A 13,488-nucleotide genomic window follows, 5' to 3' on the forward strand; every position below is an offset into this window, starting at 1 on the left:
CGGACACAACTGAGTGACTTCACTTTCACTTTTCACTTTCATGCATTGGAGAAGGAAATGGCAACCCACTCCAGTGTTCTTGCCTGGAAAATCCCAGGGATGGGGGAGCCCGGTGGGCTGACGTCTATAGGGTAGCACAGAGTTGGACACGACTGAAGCGACTTAGCAGCAGCAGCACCTCCCTCTCCATGGCTACTTCCTTATTTCACAAGTAGAATTCTGTAGAGTATCTTAACTGTCTTAAATGTCTCCAGTTTTGCTCACCATCTTCTTTTCACCAGTTTCCATACTATAACTAGATATAGCTTTCTAAACACTCAAATTTGATCATCTAGCTCCCCTTACTTAGTCTTCAATATGTTCCTTTGTTCTTAAGATTAAAAAAACATTTTTAAAATAATCTATTGGTATACAGGAATGCCAGTGATCATGTCAGGGATAGCAATGCCAGCTATTAAAGCACTGACAAGTGTGCTTAGCTGCCATGATATTTTCTTCTTTGGGCTCCAGCATTTCTTCCCCCAAAAAGTACATCCTGATGGACTAAAGGAAAAAATTACAATGTAAAGTAACTGCTGCAAAACATCACAGTAACAGTTTTCTATGCAGTCCATGGAACTCTCCAGGCTAGAATACTTGAGTGGGTAGCTATTCCTTTCTCCAGGGGATCTTTCCAACCCAGAGAACGAACCCAGGTCTCTCGCATTGCAGGCAGATTCTTTACCAGCTGAGCCACCCGGGAAGCCCAAGAATATTGGAATGGGTAGCCTATCCCTTCTCCAGTGGATCTTCCCAACCCAGGAATCAACCCAGGGTCTCAGGCGGGTTCTTTACCCGCTGAACTCCCAGGGAAGCCCTAGATATAGCTTTCTAGACACTCGAATTTGATTATCTAGCTCCCCTTACTTAAAGTCTTCAATAAGTTCCTTTGTTCTTAAGATTAAAAAAAATTCTTAAAACAATCTAAAAGCCCCTGTGGTTAGGCTTCTTCTTGCCTCTCCAGGTCCAGCACCTCCCACTCGTAGCCTCTCTATGCTCAGTCATGGTGAACTGTTTCATTTTCTCAACGTGACACATCTCTTCTCACTTCCATGTCCTTGCACTTGGGAGGTGTTTATCAGACACACTCCTCCCCACTTTTCATCGTACTAACTCCAGTTTACTGTTAGGTCTTAATTTAAATACTACTTCTTCCAAAAATAGCCTCCTAAATTCTTCAATATTCAGTTAAGTGCAGTCTCTTCCATGCCCTAGGTTGACATTTATTATCGTATTTATCATATTTTATTTATATATTTTTGCAATTTTCTCTAGTCTTTTACCCTTTGCTAATTATAAAGTGAATATTTCAAAAAGATAAAGATTCCTGCTCTCCTGGGCCCTCAGAAATATTTACTGTTTTTGGAGGGAGAATATTATATAATAAAACAGAAGTCTCACCAAAGATAACTTGAATCCAATATCTCATATCTTAGAATTTATAGAACTTTATTGGAAAAAAAGAGTTTGTTTATGATAGATGCTGAATTTTTTAAAGTTAGACAGTTATCATGCATCAAGAACTGAGACTGTTAATATCATTGCAGTGGTTAGGCAGTTTAGCAAATGTTTAGCAATAAATTATGTGAAGGATCAGATTCAATATAAGCTACATATTAGCCATTTACTATGAGGAACAAATCCATGACTACAGTGTGGGACAGCATTATCAATTATGGGAACAGCAACATTACACATGGCTCATCCTCCTGGATTTAACAGAATCCTACTTCCTGGGAGGAATATATAAATAGAATGCAAATATTAGCATTGACTACAAGTGATGTAAGTGATGAGTGTGCCTTTAGAAGAATTTGAAGCTAAAGTCTGTTTTACATAAAATATATTCAAATTAACCTTATAATCTCAGGTTCAGAAAAAACTGAAAAATCTATCACATCCAGCATCCCATGATCAAATGCCCACACAATCAGGGGAAGCAAGTAAATGCTTGATGCAGGGCAGTGTGGTGGACAGGAAATCACAAGCTCTGACTCAAGGGGACAGCTGCTACCTTGCTGCAGCCAAACAGTGCCAGGAAAGAAACATAGGGATGCCTGCTCAGTGTTGCCATATCAACTAACTTCTGTGTGATTCTTCAGAAATCGAAAGATTTTTAAACATTGGCAATTAACTCAATTTTTTTCAGGCTAACTCAAATATTTTTCAGGCTAAAGAGACTTGGCATAAGTGTAAAAGCATGAGTCTTGTAATCTTACTCAAAGCTGCTTAAACAAGCTATACTTGAGTACTTCATTGTCTTTATTTTTAAAATGGGGATAATAGCAGGACTTGCCTCAAAGGGTTGGAATGATGGCTGGTAATAGTAAGCACTCGATAAATATTATCTTAAGTCATCATTAAGTACTCTTCTGGCTAGAAACTGTTAAAGAGGAAGACAAAAAGGAAAACAGTATTGCTCAGGACCTCGTAGTGTAGAGGGAGCATGACAAAAAGAACAATCAGCAGAGTATATCCCAACTGAGGGAATCAGAAAGTGCCAAGAATGCTTCCTGGAGGGCTCTCCTGCCCAGAATGGTGGTGCAATATGATATCAGGGAAGGATTCTTAGACAGATGATACCAAACTGCATATTTAAAAGATGAGTACTATTTAATAGGCAAATAGTGAGAGATGGATAAGGTATCCTGGCAGAAGGCAGCCTGGGCAAGGTGCAGGGGCATCTTTCAGGAGGGATAAATTAGAGCATATAAGGGAATCAGCAGCAAGAGACACACTCTAAATATAAAGCTAGAGCTTCAGGGTAAAGAGCCTTCTTTGTCAATAGTGGAAGTCACTGAAGGATTTTGAGCAGGTCTCTGGTACAACTCTGTTGTCTTAGAATGTTCCTTCTTGCTGCAAAACAATGGGTAAATTGGAGAAGTTTGAAAAAGAAGCAAGGAAACCAGGTAATCCAGAAGAGAATGTATCAAATCTTAACTAAGATTTCACTAGTGAAGAGAAAGGAGAGGCTGGTTTTGAGAGATTTTTAACAGGACTCGTCAACAGTTTGAGGTGAGAGCACGAAGGAGGAGAAGTCCTGGACTGCCTCTAGGCCTCTGACTTAGCCAGCTGGAAGATGATGGACACAGAAAGAGAGCAGATCTCTGACAGAAATGATGAGATGGGAGGGAGGAGGAACCAAGCTATGAAGCCAAGCAGAGAAGAATCAGGCAAAAAGAAAAAGAAGCTGGTATGACCTGGCAAGCAAGACCTGCCCTGGATACATTTTAAAGAAGGAAACCAACACCTGCTTCCCAGATTTTATCTCTCTCCTGGGTCTGTCTCCTCTCATATATCATGAAAACTAAAGGAGAAGAAAAGTTATGACCAACCTAGATAGCATATTCAAAAGCAGAGACATTACTTTGCCGACTAAGGTCCGTCTAGTCAAGGCTATGGTTTTTCCAGTGGTCATTTATGGATGTGAGTTGGACTGTGAAGAAGGCTGAGCACCGAAGAATTGATGCTTTTGAACTGTGGTGTTGGAGAAGACTCTTGAGGGTCCCTTGTCTGCAAGGAGATCCAATCAGTCCATTCTGAAGGAGATCAGCCCTGGGATTTCTTTGGAAGGAATGATGCTAAAGCTGAAACTCCAGTACTTTGGCCACCTCATGTGAAGAGTTGACTCATTGGAAAAGACTCTGATGCTGGGAGGGATTCGGGGCAGGAGGAGAAGGGGACGACCGAGGATGAGATGGCTGGATGGCATCACTGACTCGATGGACGTGAGTCTGTGTGAACTCCGGGAGTTGGTGATGAACAGGGAGGCCTGGCGTGCTGCAATTCATGGGATCGCAAAGAGTCGGACATGACTGAGCGACTGAACTGAACTGAAAGGAGAAGTCTGGGATGAATTAATTCATCAGTCCATATTTTATCCAGTCACATTCCCTTATAACCAGGTACTCAATTCTGCGGGTCATTTTTGGATTATAGTTTGGAGCCAGAGAAAAGAGCCTCTTATTTTCCTTTTGTTGCCATGCATACTGCCATCTCGCTCGCAAGGGGATTCAACTCAGTGTCCTGGGATTCCTTAATGCCAGACTGTTAACTAAGTTTGGGATATGGCAGCAAATTAAGAACAACTGACAATTTATCCAATTTAGCCAAATTTTGGTGAAACTTCATATTGAGGCTTTAAGTCAGAGTTGCAAACCTACAGTCCAGTAGCTAAATATGGCTTGCAAACCTTTTGTGTGTCACATGTGGTTTTAAAAAATATTAATAATGTAAATTAGAGACCCAGTTATGTCACAGATCTCATATATTTGTAGCCATTTGCTTTTTCTACCCTTGCTTAATACTAGATGATTACGTTCTGCTCCATATATGCTGCTGCTGCTGCTCCATATATGATTGGGATCCTAAAGGGCATGATACAGAATAACCTCAAAGGGCAGAAGCACATTGCAGATGTGGCCAGTGCTTTGGCAGTGATAGGAAAATAGGAGTGAACTAAAGTTCTAAAGTCCTGTGTTTGCTGTGCTAATCCTATCAGTTTATCACTCAGAAGAGTAATGCCAGCCAGTCACTACACAGATCACAGGAAAGATCAAATCGGTCCAATGGATGGTGATATTTCTATGAATATAGCTGATATTAACATTCCAATACTTCATTACACTGACAAAGATTGCAATGAGAACAGACAATGGTGCAAATTAATCTATTCTTCTGACAGCCTGTAATGAGAATGGGATGTGGTTTAAAAAATTAAGCCATTCTTAGTACAATCTCAAGATTGCAATCTCATGGTCTCTCTCAGATGCTGTATGCTCTGGTGATACATCACTGAGAAGTGTCAGTTTAACAAAGAATGTGTCTTAGCTCTTGCTGGGATGGTAGACTGCCTTTTCTTTGTTTCACCACATCCCTACCCATTAAAAACAATGAAGTAGAATCAGTTGTGTTTTTTATAACACATATACACACAAACCAGAAAAAAAATTCTGACAATTTTATCTTAGTCAAAACTTACAAACAAAATATTGTACTTTGTTGCTCTTTTTTACTTCTATAAAACATAAGACAGGAAGTGATAGGTTCCTTGAGGAATTCAGAATCTAGTAATCGGAATTAGCTTTACATAAACAATGTAAAGCTAATTAAGTTCATCATGGGTTACTGCATACTCATCCTCTCCACAATGGCTATGTCATGTTATGAAATCGGGCTGATGACAGATGAGGTGGTTTTTAGCCTTGTGATTTGCAGTAACAAATTTGCAGTGCAATGTGTTGGGGTCTAAAGAGAATAGAAAATATATAATATCTTTTGATATCTGGGTCTCTGGGCTCAGACTAAAAAGAAGCAGTAAGAGCCTTAGATCTGCAGGTAATGATTATAGCAACAACAACAACTAACTTTTGTTGAGAGTCAACAATGTGACAGGTGCTCTATGTAGACTTTCTTTTATTTGATTCTAACTGTAACCCACAAATCAGGTTCTGTCAGGATAAGATGCATGCTCAATATCATCTGCTACCAACAGGTATGGTCAAGACTTAAATTCATGGCTTCTTGCCCCTCAAACCCATGCTTGTCACCATTACAGTGTGCCCTCCCTGCTTCACCTTACAGTTAGAGAAATTAATACTCACAGAGGCAAACTGGCTTATTTGGGATCTCCCAGAGAATTAAAAGCAAAGCCAGACTGAAAATTAGCCGTCGAGATATTCTGCTGCTGCTGCTGCTGCTAAGTCCCTTCAGTCGTGTCTGACTGTGCAACCCTATGGATTGTGGCCTGCCAGGCTGTGCTGTCCATGGGATTCTCCAGGCAACAATACTGGAGTGGGTTGCCATTTCCTTCTCCAACAATATGTCATGAGATATCAATAATTTAAGTATGTTTTAATTTCACATCAAACAAAACCTAGTATTCATCCTACATTTCTTGATAGCTAAGCATTATGCTCTGTCCTAAAAACACAATAATAAGCAACATATTAATTGGCATTAATCCATTTTCATTCACTTCTAGAATAGATGTGTAGTGAGTCCTATATACCATGATCTATATTTTTTCCAATGAAATCATATTTTGAACTAACACATTTGTTGATTTATCATTACCTGTCTATTGAATGCCGCTAAATGCTAATCATTGTGCACAGGAGACAATGGTGAAAAGACACAGTCCTGACCTCAAGAAGCTTGTGATCTATTTGTAGAGACAAGCAAGTAACTAGGCAATTAAATTAAGTAATTGCTATTATAGTATAGAGTGCTATGGGAGTCCATAGGAAGGAACCCAGAGAGAGTTTATCTAAGCTAAGACCTAAAGGACAGTAGATATAATGCAGGGAAAGAGAACAGGGAAAAAGGAAGCATAGGCAAAAAGAGTCACATTTCGGAACTTATGGTTGAACTATTAAATCAGTGAAAATTACAGTAATTCATTATTACTCATTTAGTAATTCTTTGAAAAGCATAGCACTTCATTTTCTTCTGCCTGTCATCACTCACATAGAATGTGCAATACATGTTGAATAAATGAATGAAGGTTAACGCATGTTGTATTGAATGCTTCTTCAGTAACTAGCCTCTTTTGAGAGACAACATTCACAGTCTCCTTTCATATCTTTTCTTTTCTTGGTAACAAAGAACTTGAATCCACAAATCAAACTGTGGTTATGCAAACACCTGAGGTTAACTCACAAATTTGTGTTTAATTTGTCTCACTCAGGATAATGGGAAGTGTGCTCTAGAATTGTGCTGTACAGTATGGAAATCACGAGACATACATGGCTATTTAAATTTAAACTAATAGAAACCAAGTAAAATTAAAAAGATTCTTAGTCACACTAGCCACATTTTAAGTTCTTAATAGACATATGCTACTATATTGAGCAGGACAGAAGGACATTTTCATCATTGCAGAAAGTTCTATTGGACAGTCCTACTCTAGACTCTAGATTATAAATTTGCCAATCTATTGATAACTATATAGAGCAGTACTGAAGAAATAAAAGGCACTCAATAAAAAGTTACTGATTTTCAAGTGTATCTTTATTCTCTTTTAATAGCAAAGTTTCCGTTGTGAAAGTGGAAACCAATGTTTATGTAAGTCATTTCACATATTTTATGTAGCAATCAAGGTAAAAAATTTGGTCAATGGGCTGACAGTTCTCTTTCCTGAATCTGGAATACCAGAAAGTTCTCGGCTGCTAGTGTAGCATGGCCACTTAGGCAAGACTGACAAAGCAAAGCAATCTGAAAGGTGACAAATTTCAATTCCATGACCCTCACGTTGCATTGCCCATTTTCTGGCAGAGGTGCTAATGAGTAGTATCACTGCCAACAATGCATAAAGCAAAAGGGAGAAGGAGATGCCAAGGCCTTGCAGAATCTACTTTGAATAATGAAGAATTAAATATCATTCATCTTAAACTGATTTTTCAGACACAGTGCCAAGAAGCGAACAAGTAACTTTATATACTTGGTATCAGAGTCTAAAAGAGTTTCAGAGGAGACGTTTGGCACCTGCATCTGAGTTTAACTCACTTTATGAATAGTCCCTCCCCACCCATTAGGAGATGTATAATTAGTTTAAATGTGTTCACTACACTGGTTTGCGTGCTTATGGCTGCACCAGCTCAACAATATGCAAATGATCATAAGGTGAAAAAGCAGGGTTAGAAGACCAGTGATCATTAAGCATCAGTTTATTTGCTTATTTATTTAGATCATTCTAAAATGAATGAGAAATAGAGTAGCCTCTGGAGGAATCTAAAAAGCCTAGTTTTCTGTGACACAAAAGACATATTTTATGTCATGTTTTTAAATTTGCTAAATATGTTATAAGGAGTCTTTTGCTTCTTTGTTTTCTTAGTATCAGCAACTGTAAGTTTACTTGATAGTGGCCAGAAATGGATTGAAAATGTAATAAATATATTACAAAGGGCATTGAAGACAAAAGCAGAAATGAAATTGCTGACTCTTCCCTAAGCCTGGAACCACTGTACAGTTAGATGGCTATTGGAAGGAAATATTGAAGTTCCAGGTGGGCAAAGGGAATGAACTTAAGACTTCAAACACAAATAACTAATCAATAAATATTAAGCCTAACTACTTATGAAAGAACAAAATTTAAACAGCAACAAATGAGCAGATATATTTGTGTGTGTGTGCATGCCCAGTCACTCAGTCATATCTGACTCTTTGCAACCCCGTGCACTGTAGCCTGCCAGTCTCCTCTGTCCTTGGAATTTTTCAGGCAAGAATACTGGAGTGGGTTGCCATTCCTTACTCCAGGAGATCTTCCCAACTCAGGGATCGAACCTGTGTCTCTTTCATCTCCTGCGTTGGCAGGGGGATTCTTTACCACTGTGCCACCTGGGATATATTTACCTCTCATATTAGCAAAATCTTTTATAAAATGAGAAAACCTAACTCTGATGCAGGTATAATGACAATGCTCTCACATACTTCTTATTGAGAGCATAAACTATTACAACTGTTTGGGAAAAGTGTTCATTAGTATGTATCAAAAGTCTCTAAAGTAGTTACAGCCTTTGATATATAAATTCACTCCTCAAAATACCTCAAAAATGATCTATGGAATTGGGAAAGTTACACTGTAAAACATATTCTTTGAAGTGTTTACACCCAAATTTGAACAACCTAAAACTGAGAAATAATTAGGTAAATCACATTAAATGCAGTCATTAATGGAGAAGGCGATGGCACCCTACTCCAGTACTCTTGCCTGGAAAATCCCATGGACGGAAGAGCCTGGTGAGCTGTAGTCCATGGGGTCGCTGGGAGTCAGACACAACTGAGCGACTTCACTTTCACTTTTCACTTTCATGCATTGGAGAAGGAAATGGCAACCCCCTTCAGTGTTCTTGCCTGGAGAATCCCAGGGATGGGGGAGCCTGGTGGGCTGCCATCTATGGGGTCGCACAGGGTCGGACATGACTGAAGTGACTTAGCAGCAGTCATTAAAAATATGTTAACATAGAATTTTAATAGCATGAGAAAATGCTTATATTTAATTTAGGAGAAAAAAATATTCCATAATTTTATATTGGACATGAGCTCAATGATATGAAGAATATATAAGAAATGCTCAAGATACTTTAACAATTGTTTCCTCTCAATAATAAGATTATAATCTAATTATTTTAATTTTCTAAACTTGTATGAAAAACAAGTATTAATTTTACATTTTGGGAAATTATGTAGTAATTCTGAATGATCCATAAAGCAAAATGTTAAGTGACATTGCATATAATTGCATTACAGCTGCTGGATATAGACCCATACATGGAATTTAATTTGAGTAAACTTTGGTAAAAGACAGGTAGTGGTTGTGGGTCATATCTCAAAAGTCATTAAGATAGAGACAGATGCTTGTGACATCATAAGCACACAGGAAGCAGTGTCCTGGAACTTTGGCCTCCCATGGGTGCAGAGCAATTTTTCAGAGGAATAAAAGAGCTTCATGTGTTGTTTACGAAGTACTTTCAATGTGAAGTGGCTGAAGAGAGCATGAAATCTGGGGGAAAAAAGAGACTGTGCTAACTACTGGTTGTAGTAAAAATTTTTACAAATTAAAAACTACCCACATACATCCCCCCATATACATGCAATATTGCTGCTGCTGCTGCTAAGTCGCTTCAGTCGTGTCCGACTCTATGCGACCCCAGAGACGGCAGCCCACCAGGCTCCCCCATCCCTGGGATTCTCCAGGCAAGAACACTGGAGTGGGTTGCCATTTCCTTTTCCAATGCATGAAAGTGAAAAGTGAAAGAGAAGTCGCTCAGTCATGTCTGACTCCTAGTGACCCCATGGACTGCAGCCTACCAGGCTGCTCCATCCATGGGATTTTCCAGGGAAGAGTACTGGAGTGGGGTGCCATCGCCTTCTCCATACATGCAATATACATACATGCAATATACATACACATATATACACGCACACAAACACATGTAACAGTAACACCTACCTTTCATGCACAGTTTTAAAGAATTGAAATAATTTATGTATGTTATCTACTATGATACTTTATATAAAAAATGTTCAATAAAAGTAACTATAAGTTTCATTTCCAAGGGAGTACAGAAATCACTGATTGCACAACAGAAAAAATAATCAGCAATCAGGAATCTACAAAGAAGTCCCAAGAATCACAAAACAGTGATGGGGACTTTGTGATGAGCAATATTCAGAAATCTAAGCAAGCAGGCAACACTAGGGAGTTCAATCAATGAGCAGTATTAGCTAAAATGATGGATTGGAGTATCTGAGTTTAGCAAATAATAACTACTTTATAAATATTAAAAATTAAAATGCCAACGTTCTTGTAACCAGTAACCAGATTTAAGTTTTAAAAAATAACCTATTTTGCCCAAATGATACAAGTGTTCTCAGGGGTGCAAAGTTCAGTGGTACCTCGTCTTACTGTGTGTAATATAAGTGCTTTAGCCTGGGGTTTATGGCATCGTATAGCCTGGTCCAATCTGCCTTTCAGTCTTTACTTCCTGAAACATCATGTACATACCCAATACTACTTGCTGCTTGTATGCTCCTTTGTTTCTTTGTTCCTGTATAAACCCCTTCTGCTCCCCATTTGTTGAATGAATAACTGAAAGAATGAACAACCACAAACTTACAGAAGAAATTTATCCACTATGTTGCTTAAGCATTTAAAAAAACATCACAGAGCCCTCTTTGAATCTCTGCTGATGTTGCACAGATTGATTTTTAATGATTTCTTTGTTGTCTGTTACTATGTTTCTTGCAATAAGTATGTGAATTTCAAAACTGACGTGACCATTTGGTTTGCAGCGGCAGCGGCAGCAGACATGGCTTACCACCACATCCGACCTCCCATCGGCTATTCCATCCCAAAGCCCATAGCGTCTCTGCTTATGCGAGGATGGAATGCGTGTCCTGAAGTGAGTAATTTTTATTTCCTCTTAGCAAATGTGTTATGGTCAAAATCTGTCACCAATAGTGTAGCTCCAAAGTCTACGTTCCGTGTGTATTTTAAGGCTGTCAAGGCAGAAAGACTGATTTGCCTTCTGCTCTTTAGTCGCTAATTGCCTCGAGAAGTCTGAGCATCTCATATTTCTTTGCCGCTGCTCTCTGGTTCTGAAATGTTTCTCACAACTGATTAGTAAAAGAGAGACCAGGGTATGACAGATGACTCAGTCTCATCTCAGCTGCAATTTTATTAACTACGCTTGAGCCACACTTAGTCATTTTTTTAAGAAGGAAGTTTGGTTCAAGATATTTGTGTGGGCCTTTCACCATGAGGCAGGCCTGCAAGCAGATTCCATGACCAGTGGTTGTTTTGTTTTTGGGTTTTTTTAATTTTATTTTTTAAATTTTCTGGCTGTGCTGGGCCTTCCTTGATACACTGGCTTTTCTCTAGTCGCAGTATGCAGGTTTCTCGTTTTTTTGGTGGGTAGGATAGGTGCCCAAGTAACAGTTTGGGAAATGAGAAAGAGAAACCAGAATAGGACCAAAGGAAAATACTATTAAAGATTAAAAATAAAAATACTGAGGCCAAAAATTGAGTGCTTAGTAGAAGACTCTTAACTGCTAAGCAGGGGGCAGTACAAACTCTGGGGTCCAGGGATGTGGTTCTTCTAGAGGAGGATGGAGAAAAAGTATAGTAGGAAAGGCCAAGTCTCGGACTGGCTGGCAAAGTCTGGGCTTCTCAGTCACTCAGTCAGGTGGGTCCTGGCTTGGCTGTGGTATCCATCTCAGCGGTCTAAATTTGAGCTGGCTCTGTATGTGACATGCCTAAGTCATCATTGCATTGCCCAGTAAAGTCTTCAGCTGGTCAGTAAGCTAAGTGGTGAGAAGAAAGGGAACAATGGGCTAGTTTTCACTCTCTTAAATAATTATTTATTGAGTCTCTTCTGAATACAGCCTCAGGAATGGGTGAGGAGATTCAATGGAGATGTGCCCTTCATAGCATTTAAAGGCCTAAGCAGTCATATGGAGATTAATATCATATACACATTTATGGTTTTATAGTTACAAGCAAAAATGAAGGAAATCAGGAATAAATGAGATGAGAATGGATGCTAAAGGAGTTCCAGCAAGTAGGGAACAAAGAGCAAAGGCAAATTCTTTGTGAGAAAAGACACATGAGAGACTTATTAGTCGCTGGAACATTGTATTAATAGCTACTGAGGGACACTAATATCACACTGCCTGGTCAGTGTTTGGTAGGTTATCAGCTTTACTTCTCACTCTTTCTTTTATGTCTGACTTTGCTTCATTCCTTACATTTGAAGCACATTATTGTCTCCTGTGCATGTCTTCTTAGCCAAGGCCATAAAGACAGAAGAGTGCATGGGACTTCCTGGTGGTCCAGTGGTTGAGAATCTGCCTTGCAGTTTAGGGATCATAGCTTTGATCCCTGGTCAGGGAACTAGGGTCCCACATGCTGTAAAGGAACTGAAGACCTCGTGCGACAACTACTAAAGGCCGTGTACTCTGGAACCTGCATGCCACAACTAGAAAGTCCATGCACTGCAAAGAAAAATCCTGCCTGACACAACAAAGATCTCACATGCTACAGCTGACACTCAAACAGCCAAATAAATAAATATTTAACAAAAGAAGAGGACAATGAAAACATTAGCCTATCAGAGATAGAGGATGCTTGTTGGAAAACAGTGAGAAGGGGGAAAATGTTCTGATTATTAGATGGGATCAGATTTTGGAAAGCTTTGGAAAACAGAATAGAGAATTTGGACATGAAATTTTAGACAATTATATTTTTTCCCTAAAGTAGTGAAAGATATGACAAAAGTTAATTCTCTGGAAAGTTCACTGGAGTTTAGTATGAAAGATTTGTTCACTTAGAGAATTGTACGTAGTTCCTATGATGAGGCAGTCACTGAATTATCTCATAGTGTGCACTGGAATAGCTAAGCAGTGTTTCTTAGTATAGGCTATATATTACATGCTCTAGATTACCCTGAAATGTTTGTCAAAATGAAGATTCTGGGACCCTATTCTAAATCTACTGAATCAAAATCTCTGGGATGGAGCCTGCGACTTTGCATTTTAACATGTACCGCAGGTGATTTGCTCCTAATAAAGGCAGAGGACTAGTGGGCTGAAACAGAAGCCAAAGGCATTGAAGTCAGAGCCTCTGACTGGGCTGCCATTGCAGTAGTAATCCAGTTGATTACAACACAAAGGCAACAATGGTTACCATGGGGATTCAGGAGCAGTGCTAAATCCGAGAACTTCTTCAAAGGAAAGAGAAGGAGGTAAAAGACTGGATTTAGGAAATGGATGAGAAGAAAGAGTCCAGGAAAACCATCATCCCTGCCCTCTGAGTGAAAGCTAGTGACCCTTTATGTATCAGGGGCATTATTGGCAGTGACAAGAGAACAAAGTTAAGGGGTCTGCAATAAGATGAAGGTGTTTTTAAAAGCGGGAAAAGGAAAAAGAAAGATAGCTACAGAGAAAAAG

The 13,488-nt window shown here is 39.2% G+C and overlaps 1 protein-coding gene across 1 annotated transcript in view; it reads left to right on the forward strand.

Moving 5' to 3' along the window:
- The window catches only part of TNNI3K (TNNI3 interacting kinase), a 337,135-nt gene that overhangs the window by 225,270 nt on the left and 98,377 nt on the right, over positions 1-13,488 (forward strand). The window contains exon 21 of the mRNA XM_069594718.1: positions 10,834-10,943. Within this exon, the coding sequence (XP_069450819.1) occupies positions 10,834-10,943 (110 nt within the window). The remainder of the gene's footprint in view (positions 1-10,833; positions 10,944-13,488) is intronic.

Source organism: Ovis canadensis, chromosome 1 (assembly GCF_042477335.2).
Source record: "Ovis canadensis isolate MfBH-ARS-UI-01 breed Bighorn chromosome 1, ARS-UI_OviCan_v2, whole genome shotgun sequence".
NCBI classification, from domain to species: domain Eukaryota; kingdom Metazoa; phylum Chordata; class Mammalia; order Artiodactyla; family Bovidae; genus Ovis; species Ovis canadensis.